Raw genomic sequence first — 22590 nt, forward strand, 5'->3', positions numbered from 1 at the left:
ATTATTATTATTTCAGGCTAGATGATGATGATACCAATCCTACCTATGTTGCCAATGTGTAAAGGCCAAAAAAAAAAACTTAATTGTTTTAGAAACATGCATTGTCCAGAGACAACCGAGTTAAAAAAAAAAAGAAGTCAAATTAATATCCAGAACAAGACAATGAATGAATGACAAAGGAATAAGCCAGATGATGACATCTTAGAATTAAAAGAGGCTGGAACATTTGTGTGTTACCTGTCTATCCAACTGCATGGCATTAGTAGCCTCCTGGTTAGAAGTAAATGTCACGAAAGCAAAACCCCTCGATCTACCAGTTTCACGGTCCACAATAATTTTGGCTGTAACCGTTCAGAAGAAAAAAAGGAGGTCATAACTCCAAAGGCTAGAGTTTTACAATAACTTAAAAAGCGAGATAGCAAACTACCATCAACAACTTGTCCATATTTTCTAAAAGCTTCTCTCAAGCCAAACTATCAGTGCTGTAGGAGATACCTACATCGACAACTCTGAGACCAACAAGCAGAGAGAAACAATCCAAAAAAAAAAGAAAAAAGAGAATACTTTCTCCCACAACCGAGATAGAGTTATAGTCACCTCCAACAAAGATTTTTGAAGAAGAGATGCTCTGTAGAATCAAGTTAGAGACAGTGACATAATTGCTAGTCTGCCTAAATATCCTTCCAACTTTACTTAAGAAAGCCATGTTGTGTATCCTGGAAGCAAAGAAAATTCACTACAGTGATTAAAACCAAAATACAGATATTTTTTTTGAAAATATTAACCAAAATACAGATATTGATTTCAGAAAAAAAGGCAGAATCGATGAAACAAGCGGAAGACCCATCAATTCAATCGTAAATACAAGTAATAAAAATGCAGCCTTTCATAAAAATAAACAACACGAAAGATACAAACTTTACACCGTGACAAAAAATACAAGTAATAAAAATGCAGCCTTTCATAAAAATAAACAACACGAAAGATACAAACTTTACACCGTGACAAAAAATACAAGTAATAAAAATGCAGCCTTTCATAAAAATAAACAACACGAATGATACAAACTTTACACCGTGACAAAAAATTGAACCCAAGGTCAAACTCACTAAACCCAGCAAACAGAGAACAATCTATCAGCGAACGAAACATCAGAAAGAGAAGCATGGACGAGACTAAACTCACTCTCTAGGGTTTAACGGAGAACGATCTCTCTCTTTCAATTCTCGTCGGCAGAGAAGGGGGCTTATGTCAATGATGTTCGATCATCCTGTCTGTCCGTTCATTAAATACGAGGTAATCTTAACCGTTGATTTGGATTCTTTCGCTAATCTTGACCGAATGGTTAACCGTATCTAAACCGACACCGGGTTTAAATAATATCATTATTGTGGAAAAATAGTTAACGCGTGCCCTTTTGAATTTTTTTAAAGTTAGTGTCTCTTTCTTGCTTGCGTTGTCCTTTCGAAATATATTGACTAAAACTACTTTAACACCCGCATGCACGAGATGAATCTTATACATAAAACTAATTTTTATCTATTATTATTTATTTGTATCCATTTATGTATTATGTATATAATTAAATTAGAGTAAAACATAAATCAAAGCAATACATCTTGTTTAATTATGATACTTTTTTGGTAAATAAATCAAAACAATCATTTTATTTATTTTATATGGTATGTAACTAAATTTCAATGACATAGATATATTTTTTTTTTTTTCCGTCAAAGTTGGTACGATTTATATATATGATTGGCATAAAACCAATAGAGTTTAATACACCTTACATAAACCTTTTCCTTGTTACCTCAGCAACCACCAAAAAACAGAGCACGGTTAATAACGCCAAAAAACAGAGCATCAAAGCAAGTACAGCAACCCCTGCAACTAATTACTCCAAACCACATCTCCAACTTAGCTTCCCTTCTTGCCAAAAGACAGCTCTTTAGAGGGCCCTGCTTTCATTAACAAAGAACTCAAACAGCCATGAAGGATGACCTGTAGCCACATATGAATTTACCAAGCCATACTTTATGACACTTTGAGCAATGAAAAAAGCCCCTCTATTTGCTTCTCTTGTAACAACCCTAAGCTTCCACTCCGGAATCCCAGCTAGTTCATTTCCCATTAGCGAAGCCTGAAATAGAAAGGATGGCCACGCCTGTGGACGTTCTACAGCTCCAAATAATTCTCCACACTCCCCAGCAAAGATTATTTTGTCCTGTCTTTGACTTCTCATACTCTCCAAAGCCCATAAAACCACCACTACCTTAGCCTCTTCTCTGCTCTTGATGCTAGAGAAAGCTCTTCTGCTGTGACAGAGGACCACTCCCCTTTCGTTCCTTAGCACCCAGGCCCCCCCAGCTAAGCCTTTGCTTTTAGAAAACTCCACTCCAATATTGCACATAACCCAATCATGGTCCGGAGGAACCCATTTCCGGGGAGCTATGAAGTCATTAACCTTCTCAGCTTGAGACCATTCTTCTTCCACCATCTGAGCCATGAACCATTCTTTTGCCTCTTGTACCGCCTTTTGTACTAGCTCCATCGCAGACACACATCTTCCTTCAAACAGCATCTCATTCCTTCTTTTCCATAGATTCCAAAGGATCCAAGGCCACACTCTCCTATCTTCCTCTGTCAAATAGGTGATTTCCTTAAGGTTGAGCAAATAATGCATATTTGTAAACACTGATCCCTCATCGAACCCATCCTTTCGGTGAGGAATCGAGGATTCCGCCCAAACACGTCGAGCGAAACAGCATTCAAAAAGGAGATGGTTGATCGAGTCAGACTCGTCCCCACAGGTTTGGCATCTGTTATCTACTTTCATACCTCGGGCATTTAACAGGTCTGCAGTGGGAAGTGCAGAGGATAAAGATTTCCACAAGAACACTCTGATTTTAGGGAGAGTTTTAACCTTCCAGACTACCTCTTTGAGTCCATTAACCGAGGGCTCCATGAATGCCTCCGGTAGATTCCTTTTCGCTTTAGTAGTAGAGGCAAGCCAGTACGCCGATTTAACCGTGATCTGGCCACTTTTGTTAAACTTCCACGTGTAGTAATCTGCTCTCTCTACTACCGGTTGGTTACGCATGATAATCTCCACATCACCGGCAACAAACACTTCGTGAAGTCTGTTCAAGTTCCATCTCTTTGTCTGCATATCAATAAGTGAGTTCGCCCTCAAGTTTACATCAAAACTTTGATTCTTAATCCATGGCGCCCTTAAACCCTCCTCAGGATCCTCCACCCACTTATCTAGCCAAACTCTAGTATCCAGGCCATCACCTACTCTATGTCTCAGACCCTTTTTTAGCAGCTCTCTTCCAAAAACTAAGCTTCTCCAAGCAAAGGAAGGTCTATCTCCCACCAATGACATAGATATATATATAGTATATTTTAATATAAATATTTATTATTGTGAATTCATACTCATATGATAAAAACAAAATTTCTAATGTGTGATATTTTGAATGCAAATTTCAAAAAAAAAAAAAAAAAAAATTAAGATTTCAATACTTTTTCAATACAAATTTAAAAATTATCATATTTAAGTATTTTTCTATGTTATATAGTTTAATTTTAAACTATATTAATATATAATATGAATTTCTAGTAGATGAGACTTAATATTCATACGATTTATGCTCATGTGTATCTTGTTATTACCAAAAAAAAAACCATTGATCACAAAATTTTAGTGTGAGACATTTAATGTTTTTAGTAATTTATAGTCGTTTTAAAAATTTAAAATATAACATATAAGAAAAAAATTAATTTGTTTATTATATGATTAATGTGGTTGTTTAATATCTTTTAATAATATAAAATTAAACACAAAAGAGCTAAGATACAAAAATTATTATCAAATATTTAGTATTCATAATCATTGATTGTCATATATACGTTAACCATATTAGCCAATCCCATAGCTTTTATTTAAGGAAAGTGTGATATATTCTTTTGTACATTATTTATCAATTTAATACTTAGTTTAATAAAAAGTATATTATAAGTTAAGATAGACTAACATATTTCTCTAAGAATTCTGAATTTCATTCTCATGTGACACGTGGCTACAAAACAATGTTGTAAAGTTTCTGGATATTTTCAAAGATGCCAGTTAATGATTTTATCTTCTGTATTGGCTGAATCTAATAACTGTCTCGTCTTTTTGTCTTCATCGATCATTGTTACACTACAGATTGAAAAGTTTGTCAAGATCTTTCATTTCTGGAACCATGGAAACGTCACAACAGCAAAGCTTTCTCAACCCAACGACAAACTTGGCAAAAGACCCAATCCCTTCGACTATCTTCGTCTTCTTCTTCTTCCTCTTCTTCCATAGAAGCAGAACCAAGACCTGATGATCAATCTCCTCCAACACAAATCATGGAGAGATCCACAAATTAATAACTCAACCTCAACCTCTCTTCAGCATCACATGGGAAACGACAGCTTCACTGAAATAGATTATTTCCAATCAGGTGAGCTCACTTTTCCTCAACCTCCTTCTCCGAGAACTCCTCATCTACCTTGAAACAAACCAAGGAGGGAGGAGGAGTGGTGGAGGAGGCCAAAACTCTGGTGGATATAGGCAAGAAAGCAGCTGAAACAGGCAAAGCGTACTGCACCAAATAACGATGAACAACAAAAAGCTGTAGCAAGTATTAGAGATGTTATCATGGCTAATGAAGCTGCTAACAAAGAAAACAACAAAATCAATAAACTAGATCGTTCGGTCTTGGTCTTTCGCTTCTCCAGTGTAAATAACAAAAACAAGAAACACTTTGTGATCAATGATCATCTATGTCTTATCTTCATGTCTTAACACAGGTTCTTTGTTGTTGTTTATTGTGTAGATTCGGGAATGCAGATAAGAGCGGCTTACAAGGCTCGACACCACAAAAGAAACCGAAAGCAGAAGCTGATCCTGGCTGTAATCGCTACCCTATCTGGTTATCTTGCTTCCCTTGCTGCACAACTTCGTATGTCTAACTGAAAGATCTTTCTGAGGGAGTTGAGCTTGATAAAGTGTTTTTCTTCTTCTTGGCATCATAGAAGAAGTCAGTTGATTCAATCTCCAAGACTCCTTTGGGTTTCTTTGGATTCAATAACTATTTCCGTAAACGTGGGTAACTGTTTGTAGTAAGAATGATGTAAAAGTCAATGACAAACAATGGATACACTGTGGTACTTCAAGAGGGATAACCAATGAAGGAATTTAACCAAAGAGCTCTCGTGGAGAGTTGGACGTTTCAGGTAATGGAGATGTCCATTCTTGAAAGCTATGGAGGCTACCTGTGAAATCGGTGAAGAGTCCATATCAACTCCAATCTGATTGATCCAGTACTCTTTATTCCTTATATGGGTCTCGGGTGAAGTTTAAAGTGTAAGTACTCGTGTTCATTCCTAAACATGTATGCATGCACCTGAATTTGTATCAAATGGTCATATTACCAAGTTTTACTGATTCGGGAAGAATATTAAATCCTACCTGTAGATTATGCGCATGATCTCTTTTGACCGAATCTCTGGGGGCTTACCTCACCACATAATCCGTAATGTAGATGAAATAGGAATCTATTGTGAGCTCTACGTATGTATGTTTAGATGTAACAGACTTATCATTAGTAGAAGGATAACAACTTTCCGGAAACACACAAACAATAAGAGGATCAGAGAATGGACCTGGATAGTATCTTGAGTTGGCATGATAACATCGTCTATTAAAAGGAGTTTAGGCGAGTCTGTCAAGTTTGATGTGCACATGAGAAAAGATGTGGCAAAATGACTGAATAAACAATGTTTTTTTTCAACCATTTCCTGGACACATGTGCGCCCCAATACCCATACTTGAGAAGTTAAAAGTATCCACAACTTTATCCTCAAATCTCTTACCACCAGGCCCACTTGTCCTGCAAATATACAAAGGTAATTTAGTAACAAAGATAAAAGGAAATAACAGCCAAAAAAAAATTCATCATTTGTCTGCAAACTGAGCCTAATGGTAATCAAAGAGAAACAAAGAGGCTAGATGATTATTTATGCAGTTATTAAATGAGATTATGTGCTCGAGCTCTTTTGTGCAGAGGATAAGACTCTAGATGTAGATTAAGATTATGGTAATATCCTGAGAAGAACCTATTGGCACTATAAGAAACGAGAGAAGAATTGTGAGAACGTTACAAGTGAAAAAGCCAGTGATATTAAATCTTTGGACTTCATATGTTCTATTACGGTCAGCAAACTCCTTGTGACTCGCAACATTGGTTACTAGATCAAGGATAACATCATGGAAACAGATAAGAACATCATCTTTGGATGATTAGATATCTGTTTCTATGAAGTCTGTTGCTCAGTGTTAGTTGGTATGACATTGGGACCTTTTCATTTGTGTTAGCCCTATTAACAACAACTTTGTCACTGTTGGTCCTATGCTTAAGTTTAGCGGTTATTCAAGCAGAGTTCAAAAGGTTTACCACTTTGTTCATTGAATGCTTAGATCAGGGAATTTATTTTAGCAACTTGTTTCTTATTAGTTGAATACTAGAATATATGAACAAAAACCATATATCAGTAGATATGTATGACCATTTCCTTGTTAAAAAAATAATGATATACATATAAGTATGTATGACTCTGTCCTTATCTTGTGGTATAACCTGTGAAACTCTTGGGAGAGACTTGAACATCAATATTTTACAATCGGTTTTTCATATTCTCTACAGTTTATTTGTTTACTAACAAAAGTCATTTGATAAGACTATAGTATAATAAAAGCTTTGTTGAAGTAAAAGATGCTGACCAACACACATATTATATTTACTCGGGGCGAGGTCCTGCGCAAGCGCGGAGTTGTCATGTATCGTTGTTGAAGGAGAAAGAGATGTTTATTTAGTTGTGTTTGAGTCGTTGTAGCCGAATTGCCGAATATTGTATATTTAGAGGCATTAGGTCGTGTTTTTCAGTGTGTTGGTCTTGTGGACATTTTTTTGTGGGAAAAGCAATTGACATGGTGGGTGTGTTTCAGCTGGTATTTAGTAGCAGCAAATTTGCATAGTCCCAACTTAGGACATATTATTTGTTTTTTTCTGACTATGGGAATGGTCATTGTTGAAGTGTTTAAAATTGCATTCGGTGATTAATGTTTTCGTGAACCGTAATGGATCAGAAAAACATATCAAAAAGATTTGCGTCATGTTGATCTCTCTGAAAATAAAATTGCTGAAAATTCTCCTCCATGGTTGTTTGCTAACAATTCAAAACTCAAAGTTCTGCTTCTACGCAACATTTTTTTTGCTGGCTTTCAGTTACCGAAATCCGCTTATAATTTGTTTTTCTTGGATTTTTCAATGAATGGATTCAGTAATATATTTCCTCAGAACATTGGGTTAATATTTCCTCATTTACGATACATATCTCACAATAGTTTCCATGGAAAGCTACCAAGAAGTTTTATAAGGGGTTGTTATTCCACATTCATATTAAAGCTTTCACATAACAAACTAAGGAAATATATTAGACAAGGTTTTTCCAGACCCAGTCAATTTTACTGTTATAAATATTTTGTCTGTGGATAACAATTTATTTATAGAAAAAATTAGACAAGGTTTGCAGAGTTTGAAATTCTTGCCAATGCTTGACATTTCGAACAACAATCTTACGGGTTTTATTCCAAGTTGGATTGGTGAATTTTGGAACTTACATGCACTTGTGCTTTCAAACAACTCGTTATAAGGTGAAATACCTATGTCACTGGTCAAAATATCACATCTTTGGCTACTGGACCTCTCTGCAAATATGTTATCAGGTGATATAATAAATTCTATATCATTGGTCGTGTTACTTCTGCAAGACAATAATTTCTCAAAGGATATTCCAGACACATTGCTAGTGAATGTCAACATACTTGATCTGAGAAATAACAGATTGTCCGGGCATATTCCTGAATTTATCAATACCCAAAATATCAGTATTCTTCTTCTTAGGGGGAATAATTTTACCGGCCATATTCCTCATCAGTTGTGTGGTCTAAGCAATATTCACCTTTTGGATCTTGCTAACAATGGATTGAGTGGGCCTTCATGTCTTAGCAATATATCATTTGGTTCCGGGAAAGAGGACACATCAAATATTTATGATTTCAGCTTTTCGCACTCTAATGTTGTAGCCATCTTTAGTTCTTGGCTAGTAAAAAGAGAAAATAACATCGGTGCATACTTTAAATCTTTGCTTGTCCAAGAAGTATTTAGTATGGGCTATTGGGAAAACGTCCAGACTATAATTGAATTCTCTACAAAACACAGATATGATTCATATATGGATGGAAATCTCCCACAACTTTGTGGATTAGATCTATCCCAGAATGAGTTCAGCGGTGACATCCCAGAAGAGCTTGGAGGTCTTATGGAACTACATGCTCTCAAACTCTCTCATAACTATTTATCTGGGGTGATACCAAGATGTTTTTCAGGTCTGAAGACGGTAGAAAGTCTTGATTTTTCCTTCAACGGATTACATGGCGAGATACCACCACAACTATCAGAGCTGAGCAATCTTGGGGTCTTCAAAGTCACATACAACAACTTATCAGGAGTCATTCCACAAGGAGGACATATAATCTCCTTTGATGCAAATAGCTACTTAGGCAATCCTTTTTTCTGTGGAAAATGTAAACTTGATATAATTGTAAACTCTTTACTTGTTATTCCCAATAGAACGTACATCCTCTTATATACACAAGTACTCGTCCTTATCAATACGGACTTATGATTATCTCTAACAACAATATAACTTAATAGTTAAAGAAAAATACTATAGGTAATCCTAATCGTATAAGAGATTGGATTCCCGTGCAAGTTTTGAACACCCAACTTGGATGACAAAAACTCAAACTGTGACCGTCCCAACGCTTTAGTAAAAACATCGGCTATCTGATCCTTGGAACGAACATAATGTGTTGCAATAAGACCAGCTTTGACTGCGTCACGAATACTATGACAATCACGCTCAATATGCTTCGTACGCTCATGGAACACTGGATTAGCTGCTATATGCATAGCTGCCTTACTGTCGCAGAAAAATGAAACTGGCAAAGTAATGTGATGCCGAGATCAGCCATTAACGGTACTATCCATTTGATCTCCTTGACAGCTGCCGCCATGGCTTTCACTACAAGAAAACACATGCTTAACGAGGAAAGTTAACGAGAAAAAAAAATCCTCGTAAATTTACGTCGATTTTACGAGAAACTTACATGGAAAACTAATGTCATCGTTATTTCCTCGTAAAGTAACGACAAAAGCGTTTCGTCATAAATTCGATGTAATTTGACGTGTCTTTTACGGGGAAATACTATTTCCTCGTAAGACGTAAACTTCGCGTGTTATTTACGAGGAAATAATTTACGTGTATTTAGCGAGGAAATTTTGAATCCACCAACTTTGTAGGTGTTACACGTTTTTTTTGCCACCTAATTAATTTTCGTCGTAAATTCATAGGAAAATTACAACTACCAGATTCGAAATTTCCTATAAATATGGATGTTTGAACATCATTTGAAACACACCAACAACAAAAAACGTGAAAGAAAAAAAATGGCTGGCTCCAGGACTATTTACGAGTTGCGGAAGTGGATGTATATGCATAGATATGCTAATGGGAGAGTGACGAAAGAATACCTTGCGGGCCTGGAGACATTTACGCATCAAGAAGATTCAACACCGCTCGCCCAAGAAAGTGATAAGATGTTCTGTCCTTGTCGGAAATGCAACAATTCGAAACTGGCAAACCGTGAAAATGTTTGGAAGCATTTAATAAATAGAGGTTTCACACCAAATTACTATATATGGTTTCAACATGGAGAATATTTTAATTATGATCAGAATGAAGCTAGTAGTAGTAATAGCAATTTTCAGGAAAAAAGAACCGGTTGATCATCATTTGCATAATGAACATAGTTACCATCAGGAGGAGATGGTAGATTATGATAGGGTTCATGATATGGTAGCTGATGCATTCGTAGCTCATGATGAAGATGAAGAACCTAATATAGATGCAAAAAAGTTTTACAAAATGTTAAACGCGGTGAATCAACCACTTTCCATACCCTCGGATGAGAGATTCAGGTATAAATTGGTTAGCAGTGATCAAAGTTACACCTCGAGGACGAATCATCAGTGGAGAAGAACCACCATTGCAAGAAGAACAGATAAATGAAGTCGATGAACCTGAACAAGAAATTGATGACATCCTTCTCATTGATCCGCATAATCACGAGTACGAAGATCTTACCGATGATGCCACAGACGAAGCTGTTGAAGATGAGTTTAATGAAAATGATGATGTTTCTAGTGATGACGAGAATGTCGATGTATCCGATTGATGTATTTGATTTTGTGTAGTGTGTTTTATGAATAAGATGTGGGAGTTTATTTTATGAATAAGGTAATGTGGAGTTTGTTTTATGAATAAGGTAATGTGGGAGTTTGTTTTATGAATAAGCAAATGTGGGAATTGTGGTTTGGAATGGAAATAAAGATGGGGTTTGGAATATATGAAGTAGAAAATAAGGAATATGGGGTTTGGGGTTTCGGATTTTAGGGATTTAAACATAACACTCGTTAATTCCACGTAAGTAAAAATCGTCGTAAATGACTCGTAAGCCAACGAGGAAATAACGACGAAATATAAAAATAAAAAACGCGGGGCTCGTTAATTCCACGTAAGTAAAAATCGTCGTAAAAGACTCGTAAGCCAACGAGGATATAACGACGAAATATAAAAATAAAGAACGCGGGGCTCGTTAATTCCACGTAAGCGTAAATCGTCGTAAAAACCACGTAGGATGAAATCGTCGTAAACACTACGTAAGAGGAATCGTCGTAAACACCACGTAGGATGAAATCGTCGTAAATACCTCGTAGTGTAAAAACTAGAAAAAAAAAAAAGAAAAAGGAGAAAGATACCAGATTCACATGTGGCAAGACTTCCAGCAATTATAATACGTAAGTCTCGCCCACATGAATTCTAATAACTTCTTTTTTCTTTTTTTTTCAAATATTTATAATTTGAATAGGATTTTGCTGAGGAGTGTGATTTGAAATAGGGTGTGATTTGGGAGTTTGTGTGTGGTTTGAGAATGAGAGTTGTGGGTATATTTATAGGAAAGCGCGGCTCGTCAATTCCATGTAAACAAAATCGTCGTTAATACCTCGTATATAAAAACACGGGCCTTTGTAATTCTTCGCTATATCCTCGTACAATAAAACACGGGCCTTTGTAACTGCTCGCTATTTCGTCGTAACCTTACGAGGAATTTGCGACGATATGTAATCTTATATATACCCCCGAGCGCTCACTCTTTTTTTCCTCTCTACTTCCTCTCCATTTCGTAGCAATGGTAAGCCACTCTAATTCCTCTCTAATTTGGTTAGTTTAGGATAGATTAGGTGGTTGGTATAGGGAATATAGATAGGTTTACGGATTTTAAGTTATTTAGTGTTGATTAGGTGGATAATGTTGGGAAATATACTGTTGATGTTAATTTTAAAAATTAAATTTTTTTCCCAGGTTCGAAAAGGAAGACTTACTGCCTATTACAAAGAGATGTCCGGTGAGCCGGATAGTAGTTTAGACCCCTCTTCTTCAGCTCCCGGTTCTTCGGGTCAGGAGACTGTCCCCGAGACTCAGTACACTCAGAGAGTCTCTGGGTCTACTTCTTCTAGTGCACCATCGGCTCCTCATGTGCCTTCCCCGATGGCTCATCCGACGATGCCTCCTCCTGTGCCTCCTCCGACGGCACCTCCGATGGCCGCCGATATTCATCCCAATTTGATGGTGCCTCCGAGTGCTCCTTACTTGCAGTACACTGTAGAGGACATTCTCCGTCTGCCAGGCAGAGAAGGTTTACCAGTCATCGATCCCGACCGACCGGACGAGACTTTGTGGTATGTTTCATTAATTTTTTTTTAATTCGTTTAAAATTCTTTTATAAAATTAAAAAATAATTTATATTTTAAATTTGTATTTTCCAGGTGGGGGGTTGACGGATATCTTGCATCGGACGTAACTGACACGATCAAAGGTTACTTCTCCATGGCACATCCGAACTGGAGTAAGACGCCTCACTACGTCAGAAAGACGTGGTTCAAAATTTACGCTGTAAGTTTCTATTAATTAAATATATATACTTTAATTTTTTCATGATTTATATATATACTTTCTAAAAAACTAATTTTTAATTTATTTTTTCCAACAGCAAAAATATAATTGGGCCTTGTGGATCACTGAGAGGGTGAGGAAGAAGTTTAACACGAAGACGAAAGTTCGCTTGTTGGGCACGGTCTCCAACTGGAAGGGTGACTGGATCGTGAAGGGGTATGAGCGTGGCAAACCCGCTGAGCTCACCACGGATGTGTGGGATAGCCTCATCCGTTATTGGCGTCTTCCTGATTCCATTAGAATCGCCCAGTCTTGCTCTAACTCCCGTAACACGGTCGATGAGCACGGAAACGGGCCGATGCTTCACACTACGGGGCAAAAACCCCACGCTGGTGTCCTTTTGGAAATGGTAAATAATATTTTATTAAATAAATTTTTTAATATATATATTTTTATTCTAACTTTCTTAAATGTTTTTTAGGCCAAAGAGACGGGACATCTCCCGTCTCTTATGGAACTTTACGAGAGGACCCACAAAAACAAGGCGGACGTATTTGTAGATGGCAAGTCCGAGCAAATCTACAACGACGTGGTTGCTCGGGTTGAAGACCGCCAGACCCAGCTGACCCAGCAGTCTACCGACGGATTACCCGTCACCTTATCTACACTTGAAGTGGATAAGATTTACGAGGAGGTAAATTTTCTAAAATTTTAATTTTTTATTATTCATTTGATTTAACTTTAAATTTTTACTAACAATATTTATTTTTTTGTTTTTAAGGTTGTCCCAAAAAAAAAGGGACGGACGTTGGGGATTGGTTCCATCAACGATGTTCCGAGAGCGACATCGTCTTATGATCAGCGACGGAATGATGAAGTCACTGAGCTGCGTAACGAGTTGACCGCGACAAAATCTGCGTTCACAGCTCGTGTGGGTGGACTCGATCGCTTCTTGGACTTTATAGCGGCCACAAATCCGGAATGGGAAACCATGTTGAGGAACATGCGACGACAAAATTCCATTCCAGGCGAGAGACCATCCGACGACACACATGCCGAGGAGGATGTAGACAGAAGGAGTGATGAATTCCTCCGGGCGATGCATGACTCTTAGTTCTTTTTTTTTCCGTGGTTGTATTATAAATTCAAAACTTATTTATATATAAAATATTTGCATATTTATTTATTTTTAAAATTTTAATTTTATTAATAAATTAAACAATTTTAAATATTTTTTAATTATATTTTTAAATTTGTTAAATAATAAAACGAAGTAGATTCGTAGCTAATCTACGACTTATTTGCGTTGAACATTTACGAGGAAATCACGAGAAATGTTAAACGAGTATTTTACGAGGAAATACTTTCAAGGTATTTACGTAAAAATTACGAGGAAAACATTTCAAGGTAATTACGTGAATTTTACGAGGAAATATGTACGTGTCGTTTATGAGAAAATGCTTTCGTGGTATTTAAGTGGAACGGTAGCGACATTCTTACGTCGACTGTCTACATGGTCTTTATGACGATTTGTTTTCTTCGTTTTTATGACGAAATATTTTCCTTGCTAATTTACGACGAATTGGCGAGGAAGTATGTGTAAGGACGAACGAGTAACGACAAAACGTGTTTCCTCGCTAATTCCTCGTAAAACCTCTTTTACGACGAACTCACGAGGAAAACCGCCCTCGTAAAATTTATGTTTTCTTGTAGTGTTTGTACTCAGCTTCGGCAGAAGAATGAGAGACTGTTTTCTTCTTCTTTGTTTTCCATGATATTGGAGAACCACCAAGCAGCACTACGTAAGCACTGATCGACCGACGAGACAGAGGACATGAACTCCAGTCGGCATCTACATAAATTGACACTTCAAGAATGCTATCAGACCTCAATAATATACCCTGTCCTGAACTTCCTTTGAGAAATCTGACCACTCTTAATGTTGCTTCCCACTGAGCAGCCGTTGAAGCTTTCATAAACTGTGACAATATGTGTATCGTGTAGCACAAGTCTGGTCGTGTGATGGAAAGATAGACTAAGCGCCCAACTAGGCGTCTGTACCGTTTGGGATCATCAAGAAGTGGTCCTTTATCACCCGTAAGCTTGTGGTTTTGCTCAAGTGGTATTGTAACTGGTTTAGATCCAAGAAGACCCGTGTCTGCAATGATGCCCAAGGCATATTTTCTCTGAGACAAAAAAATGCCTTCCTCTGATCTTGCAACTTCAATTCCAAGGAAATATTTTAGTTTACCCAGATCCTTCATGCGAAAACATTTTCCTAAATACTCTTTGAACTTTGTAAGCAGCTCCAAATCATTATTGGCAAGCACCAAGTCATCGACATATATAAGCACACAAACTTCTTTGAACTCTTTGTATATGTAAACAGAGAGTAGTCTGAATAAGATTGAAGAAATCCAAACTTGAGCAGTGCATTGGAGAGTTTGGCAAACCAGCAACGAGGTGCTTGCTTAAGACCATAGATAGACTTGCGTAAGCGACATACTTTCCTAGGATCAGAATGAGTGAAACCAGGTGGTAACCTCATGTAAACTTCTTAATCAAGGTCTCCATGAAGAAATGCATTGTGGACGTCCATCTGGTGAACTTCCCATCCTTTTGCAGCTACTAGACTTAGTAAACTGCAAACCGTATTCATTTTGACAACTGGTGCAAACGTTTCACTATAATCATCTCCCTCAACTTGAGTATTTCCCATTCCAACCAAACGATATTTGTGTCTTTCTATTGTACCATCCGCATTGTACTTTGTACGGTAAACCCACTTGCTTCCAATAGCCTTTTTACCAGGTGGAAGAGTCGCCAAATCCCAAGTACCAGCCTCTTCATGAGATACAACCTCATCTTTCATGGACATTCTCCAAACCTTATGTTTTACTGCATCTGCATAACGTTTGGGTTCTACATTTGCTGTGATAGCAGCTAAGAACGCCTGGTGAGGAGGAGAAAAATTGAGATCAGATACATAATCATGTAAGGGATAAGGTGTCTTACTTGGGACAGTTTCAGAAGACGCTGATGATTGAGAGTTTAGAGCGAGAGTGGGGTCGTGAAGGCAAGCAGCGTTGTAGGTAACATAATCATGAAGCTTAACATACTGAACCTTCGTTCTTTGTCCTCTACCAAGGACTTTTGCCGCAGGAGAATCAGATGCAACTGGTATTGTCGTTTCAGAATTTATTGGCGAGTTTGCTGGAGTTGTATTGATGGGGATCTGTACTGGAATTTCTTGCTGAGCAGAGTTATCTATACTTGTTTCACACGAAAGCGATGTCGAAGTTAAAGAATGTTCTGCTGTCTCATTGTTACTCTCAGAGCTCCCTCTTTCGATAGTAGGCATAACTGATTGGACTTCCCAGTCCTCGTCACATGCCAGTGTAGCTGAACTTTCTGGAGATGATGAACTAGTTGAAACAGAGCCCATAGTGGAGAAAGGAAACACAGTTTCGTGAAATACTACATCTCGTGAGATGATAAACTCCTTCTTATCAATATCATAGACCTTCCAACCTTTTTGATTGTACGGATAACCAACAAATATACAGCGACGACTTCTTGGACCGAATTTATCTTTATCACGCAACCTCAAGTGAGTGTAACACAAACTTCCAAACAGTCGTAACCGATCGTAACATGGTTTCTCTCCATAAAGTAGTTCATACGGTGTGCGACCTTGAAGCACAGCAGACGTGGTTATGTTTATTAAATGTGTCGCTGTCATAACTGCTTCACCCCAAAACTTGGTTGGTAAACTCCCTTGAAATAACAATGCTCTTGAAACATTCAGAATATGACGATGCTTTCTTTCAACACGACCATTTTGCTGAGGCGTAGCAACACAAGACGTCTGATGAAGTATCCCTTTGTCACGAAAATGTTGTGCTAACACATGAACTCTGTCCCATTATCACTTCGGACAGTTTTGACTTGCTTGTTGAACTGGGTAAACGCCATAGCGATGAAGTGTGTAAGGACTGTCCGAACTTCGGACTTCTCAAGAAGCAAGTATGTCCATACTGTTCGAGAGTAATCATCTACTATGGTAAGAAAATAAACAGATCCAGTAGAAGCTTTCGCGCGATATGGACCCCATACGTCACAATGAATAAGTTCAAAACAACTTGTAGTTTTATTAAAACTGGTATAAAACACTTCTCTTGTTTGCTTTGCTCGAAAACATGTGTCACAAGGACTCTGAGCAGCAGTTTTATTTGAAACAGAAAACGGTAAATAATCTAAAACTGAAAGCGACGGATGTCCAAGCCTCTGGTGCCAACATTTATGATCAACTGAACTAACAACTGGTGCAGTAACATGAACCCTAGCTGCCATGACATCCTTAAAATAGTAGACCCCACCTCTCTCTTCACCTGCTCCAATCAGCGTCCTCGAGAAATGATCCTGTAAGATAAACAATGTATCAGTGAGAAGAGCAAAGCAATTCGTTTTCTGTAAAAGCTTTGAGACTGAGATGAGAGAGCAATTTAAATTTGGAACAAATAACACGTTAGTAAGTGTTATCTTGTTCGACAGAGGAAAGGTGCCACTGTGTGTAGCAAGCGTCTTATTCCCATCAGCGAACCCTACTGGACATGGATTAATACTAACAACATCTTTGAGGAATGAAATCTCTCCCGTCATGTGATGAGAGGCCCCCGTATCTAGAATTAGATCACCATAGTTTTGCTTACCCGTCAGCTTGTCTAATGGTGATTTTGCCTTTTCATTAAGCATCTGAGCAAGAGCTTTCCATTGATCATCTGTAAACGCAGGAAACACTGATGAATTTGATGATGTTGCATGAGCATTATTTTCCTTTGCTCCATTGTTCCTGTTGCGCTCAGATCCTGATGCTCCACGACCACGACCTCCTCTATATCCTCTGTTTTCACCTCTCCCTGGTGATCTTTCTTCCCACCAATCTGGAATACCCACGAGTTGCCAACAATTTGCTTTATCGTGACCACGCCGACCACAATGAGAGCACTGACTACCACGTTGAGATTGCCCTGTATTAGACGTCTCACTCGGCTCTTTCTTAGTAGCAAAACCTATTGCATTGTGTTGAGCTTCTCGTACTTTGGTGGAGGTAAGTCGTTGCTCTTCTCGTACAACTTTTGAATATGCCTCACCGAGATCAATAAGTGTAACGCTTGCAATGATACCTTGACAAACACCTCCAAAACGTGACTCGTCTAAACCCATGACAAATTGATGGACTTTCTCATCTTCACGTTCTTTTTCGTACTCTGCAGCCGCACTGCAACTGCAAGCTGGAAGCGGCTTGTACATATCAAGTTCTTCCCACATCTTAGCTAAACGCCCATAGTAATCCATGACAGACTGACCATCCTGTTTACAAGAAGAAAGCTGTTCTTTGAGATGGTGTATTCTCACTTTGTTTCCTACAGCAAAACGTTTCTTGAGATTTTCCCACAACTTGTGAGAATCAGCTATGAAGGTAACTGTTGAGCGAACTCGAGCCTCAATCGACGTACGGATCCAACCAACAATCATTGAATTGACAGAAGACCATAGCTCAAAGTTAGGATCAGTGATGGACAGTTTTGGTATAGTGCCATCAATAAACCCTATCTTTCGTTTAGCCTTCAACGCATTAATCAATTCTGTTAACCATTCATTATAGTTATCGTCTGTGAACGTCACATATGTGATCAAAGCTCCAGGATTATCTGATGCATGCAAGGAGTACGACGTGGTTGTCGACACGCTTGTTTGATCACTTTTACTTGCGGAAGAAACATCCTCGTCAGCCATTGTTGTATCTTATCAACTCGGAGAATAGCAATGACAAGATTAGTTTCCGAACTTCGGAAAAGAAAATAAACGATTTCTAGATCTCAGAATTTAGGATGCTCTAATACCATGTAAACTTGATATAATTGTAAACTCTTTACTTGTTATTCACAATAGAACGTACATCCTCTTATATACACAAGTACTCGTCCTTATCAATACGGACTTATGATTATCTCTAACAACAATATAACTTAATAGTTAAAGATAAATACTATAGGTAATCCTAATCTTTTAAGAGATTGGATTCCCTAATAGAAAACCAACCAACAAAAGCTGCAACAGTAATGAACCAGATCACGAAGTGGAAGATGATGAATACACAGTCGACATGGTATCCTTCTACTGGAGTTTATCTGCAGCTTATGCAACAATACTTCTTGGAGTGCTTGCATCTCTTTCTTTTGATTCTCCTTGGAGCAGAGCCTGGTTCAACATGGTTGATGCTTTCCTCCACAAGGTGAGGAATTTGTTAAGGTAAATTAACTCCTTTGTGCTAAATCCCTTTTATCTGCTAGTTTCTTAATGTTGTCCCCATCTGTGGCTGTTTCCCACTTTATCTTTAAGATAATATCACAAATCAAGGGCGTAATTTGTGTTTTGGCTCTTTGTGTACTAATGTCTATGTTTTGAATAATGTAATGCTTCAAACTTGGAGAAAAATCCCTTACTTTCTCATTCTACCAGAAGAGTTGTGTTTTGTTGATCTATCCAGCAATAGAAAATATCTCTGTTTTGTCTGTAGTTTCTTAAGTTATTTGAGTGTAAAATCAACTGCAAGTCTGCCAGCAATCAAAATGCCAGTGATGTTGAATACTTGGACCTCATATGTAAATTTTATGTCTCGCTCTTTTGAAGTTATTAAATGAGTTTATATATGTAATATTACGTTTCTCGCTATTTTGGGTACAATGTCCGTCCAGCACACACAGTAAGCAGATATAACCGTATCAACGGCAATCATTCTGTAGGATGAACAATAAACATTTTTTATATCTATATCTGTAATTTTTTTTTTTTTTTTGGTAAAATATCTATATCTGTAATTCTGTATGCTTCTCCCTACAAAACGCAAAAACTGATCCAAAGATCCAAACTTTTCTTCTTAGCTTGGAGTGAAAATAGAGTGAAGTATAAGCTTTAGACATTCAACTCTGAAATTCTCATATAAACATGTTTGGATCAAATTCTCATATTTTTTGCTCATCAAAAATTAAATTAATAAGTTACGAAAAAAATAATTAATTAGTTAATTCGTCGTGTGTCAACCAAAAAAAAAGTTAATTCGTCGTGTTCAGTAAATTTCTGAAATTACCAAAATAATAGGTAGACCTATTTTACCAAGCAATGCCTCTCCTTGGAAAAAAAAAATTGCAACACAAAATCCTCTTGTCATCCCTTTTTCATTTTCGACGGCTACAATGTTCGTCTCCGCGTTTAGTCTCATCAGTGTCATCGCGTACTCCATATTCTCTCTTCTAATACATATTCGAGCCAACTTCTTCCATTCCCCTATATGTGATAAAGCAATCTTCTATGGGGCCTCTCAAATCTCCTATACCCTCATGGCTTTAATGAAATATGGAAACCCGATTTACCCCTTTTTATTTTTTTGGAATTATTATTTTCTAAAATTAAAAAATAGTTTCAAAATTTCAAAATTTCAAAATTTTTAAATTTCAAATTTCGGATACTACATTTTATCATATAGTTTTACTTAGTTGTACTTCGTTCTACTAGATAATACTGATGTTAGTTATACTGAATTATATATACTTGGTTATACTGAGTACTACTGAGTACTACTGAGGTGTAGTTACACCGAGTTTTGCTAAGTTATACTGGTTATACTGAGTTATACTAGTTATAATGAGTTATACTTGTAATAATGTGTACTGCTAATGAGTTAGATATACCGAGTTATATCAATTATATTGAATTTTACTAGTTATACTGAGTCATATTTGTAATAATGCGTACTACTAATGCGTTAAGTATACATCATACAGTGTTACACTAGTTATACTGAGTACTAAAAAAATCAGATCTGAAAATGAAATAAATAAAAACACGAAAAATGCCTTAAAGAGAGAGAAGAAGAACCCTAAATCACAAAAATCCCAGAATCTTCTTTAACAACCCTAAATCGAAAACATACATAACAAAAAAGAAATAGAATCCAATCACTATAGATCCAATCATTGTATATCAAAATAATAGACCTATGCCGCCATTATCAAAGGCCCAACCGCTGTGATTTCTTCTTCGGTTTTGGTAGTCGGTGATATTACGACGTTATATCAGGGTTAGCCGCCGCATTTTCTAGAGAAAGAGAGAATAATCGCCGGATCTGTTTAAGCTTTGGTGGTTTGAAGCTTACAGAGGAAAAAAAGTCGCAGAGAAAAATAGAAAAAAAGAAGAAGAAAAAAATAAAATGAAAGAACTGTCGGTATCACATTACTAGAGATTAAGTTTAGGGGTAAATCAGTAATTAGCTTAATTTTGATTTAAAAATAAATCAAAAAAATATTAAAAGTAGACTGGGTCTTTGGGAGATTACTCTTTCACATTTGGGGGTATGAGATGAGATGTTTTTACATATTCTTCGGAGTCTCGCCGGAGCTCTACCAAAGATACTTTCGACGCCCAATCGCCGCTTTCATCTCCGATTAAATGTCTAAAACGACCTAAATCGGCAGCGTTTGCATTTTGGCGGTAACATGACGAGTCAGTTAAAGCCACATCAGCATTACCGTTGAGTGAGATTGGTCATTTGTTTGGCAGCGTTTAATGGTCAGCATCTTTCGTTGCCACCACTACAAGAAAACGTCTCATATATAGCATGAGGAAAACGCTATTGCAAGATATCGCAGCGTTATGGCGAACGATGTATCTTCCCCCGCAATCTTTTTTCGGGCACTTTAGATAGCGTTTAGCTTGTGCTATGTTAAAATATTAGTTTGATGGCATTTTATTAATTGTGCAATTGTATAACTTCTAATAGCAGATAATAATTGTTATTATATCATTATTAAAAAATTAGAAAAAAATAAAAAATACAAATAAATATTTTTAAATTTTTTATATATCGAAATTGGTTACATATTTATGACTGGTATATCAAACTAAACCAAACTAAACCAATTTTTTCAAAAATATTAAGCCTACACCTAAAATTCTATACCTAAAGTTCTATCTTCTAGCGCCGCACCACACCACGACCGACGTCGTCACAACGAGTACTCCAACGTCGCCGTCTTCCAATCACATAGAGGAGCTTGGACCTTTTCCACTCTAAGCCTAATGTCTAACGATCCACTGCTTTTGCTACCTTCTCCTCCATCAAACTTATCTGCCTCTTGTCCACCTTCATGTAAAAAGAAAAAAAAATCAAATTTAAAACACATAGAGAGAGATCAAACACTCTTTTAGATTTAAAAACAGTTCTCAAAAAGAATGTACCTTCAAAGTCTTTTTCCATGTCTTCCAACATCTTCTGTCTCTTAGCACACAGCTGAAACAAGAGTTACGTAAGAACATGAAGATACAAAATATTTTTAATCAGCATCCTTGCCATTAAGTAGAAGCATCAACTAGCATCCAGATCAACGAAACAAACGATAAAAGGTTAATACTTACAAGCCCTTTGGATGTAAAGTTGGACCTACAACAAGAGCATTCTGTCATACCCTTTTGGGTACTCTTAGAACCTGCAGAACTCATCGACCAATTTTTAATAAAAATTCAAATAAGAGAATAAACTAGTTTTGTTCATCTTTCATCAACATAAGCAAAACAGGTGATATGAACACAATACCTGGGAATGCAAGAGCATTTGAGGTTCCTGTCTGCTCATTTCTACGGTCAGGTTGACGTGGAGGCTGACTCACAGAATCCACACCTCCAAAAGCAACTTTCATCTGCACAAGAAAACATCTGAGAATCAATCCTAAGTTTCTTGGAAGCCTTGCACAAACTAGAAAGCCAACACAAAGAAATACACTTGAACAACATTTTGAAGCTCTAACAATAGTCCCCTCCCACGACTAAAGATCTGTGGGATTGTATATCACCAATGACTGAATCAATGTTCTAAAAAAAATTAAAACTTTGTTTGGTCTAAACCATATATGTGGCTCGTTCCAAGCCTCTTCGTAGGAAGGAGACTGCATCCAAGATGGGTTTGGGATGTGGATTTCATCTGTTCTTGGAAGAGGAAGCACCAGACCTACATAAAGATACAAACTTTAAGGATTTTTTTTTCAGATCTGTTGTTTAGTGAAATTGAATAGAGAGAGAGAGAACCTAAGTAGCAGACATGAGAGGAGATTGAGAGTGAGACGAGTGTTGGTTTCGGATTCGGCTGCAGAGGAGAGAGGGGCGTTCTCAGGAGGAGTACAGATTCCGGAAGAACAAAGTGACGAGGAGTAGAGACAGATCGACGGCGACGAACTCAGACGGTGACAATGGCGACGAACTCAGGCCGGTCTTTGTCTTCTTCCCTTGCAATCTCTCATCTCTCTCTGTCTCATCTCACTTCTCTCTTTTGTCGTGTTTCAGAAGTCAAAAGGAGAGGAC

At 37.3% G+C, this 22590-nt stretch overlaps 1 protein-coding gene and 2 pseudogenes across 2 annotated transcripts; 2 read left to right on the forward strand and 1 right to left on the reverse strand.

Moving 5' to 3' along the window:
- Positions 1–3954: 3954 nt before the first annotated feature.
- Positions 3955–5054, forward strand: LOC111207510 (annotated as a pseudogene).
- A 2310-nt stretch (positions 5055–7364) lies between these two features.
- On the forward strand, positions 7365–8784 carry LOC106393345 (annotated as a pseudogene).
- Positions 8785–21013: 12229 nt separating this feature from the next.
- BNAC02G45840D lies at positions 21014–22588 on the reverse strand. Of its 2 annotated transcripts, XM_013832568.3 has the most exons (6): positions 22318–22588; positions 22138–22240; positions 21830–21932; positions 21652–21722; positions 21475–21526; positions 21014–21379 (listed from the first exon to the last, which is right to left on the reverse strand). In XM_013832568.3, exons 2-6 carry the CDS (start codon positions 22138–22140, stop codon positions 21243–21245), a joined length of 366 nt encoding a protein of 121 aa, XP_013688022.1. In that variant the 5' UTR covers positions 22141–22240; positions 22318–22588; the 3' UTR covers positions 21014–21242. The 2 variants fall into 2 exon arrangements, with proteins under 2 accessions (XP_013688022.1, XP_022561701.1); XM_022705980.2 differs by lacking the exons at positions 22138–22240; positions 22318–22588 and having other exon boundaries at positions 21830–22131.
- Between the last annotated feature and the right edge of the window lie 2 nt (positions 22589–22590).

The sequence above is a fragment of the Brassica napus genome, chromosome C2, assembly GCF_020379485.1.
Source record: "Brassica napus cultivar Da-Ae chromosome C2, Da-Ae, whole genome shotgun sequence".
NCBI lineage: Eukaryota > Viridiplantae > Streptophyta > Magnoliopsida > Brassicales > Brassicaceae > Brassica > Brassica napus.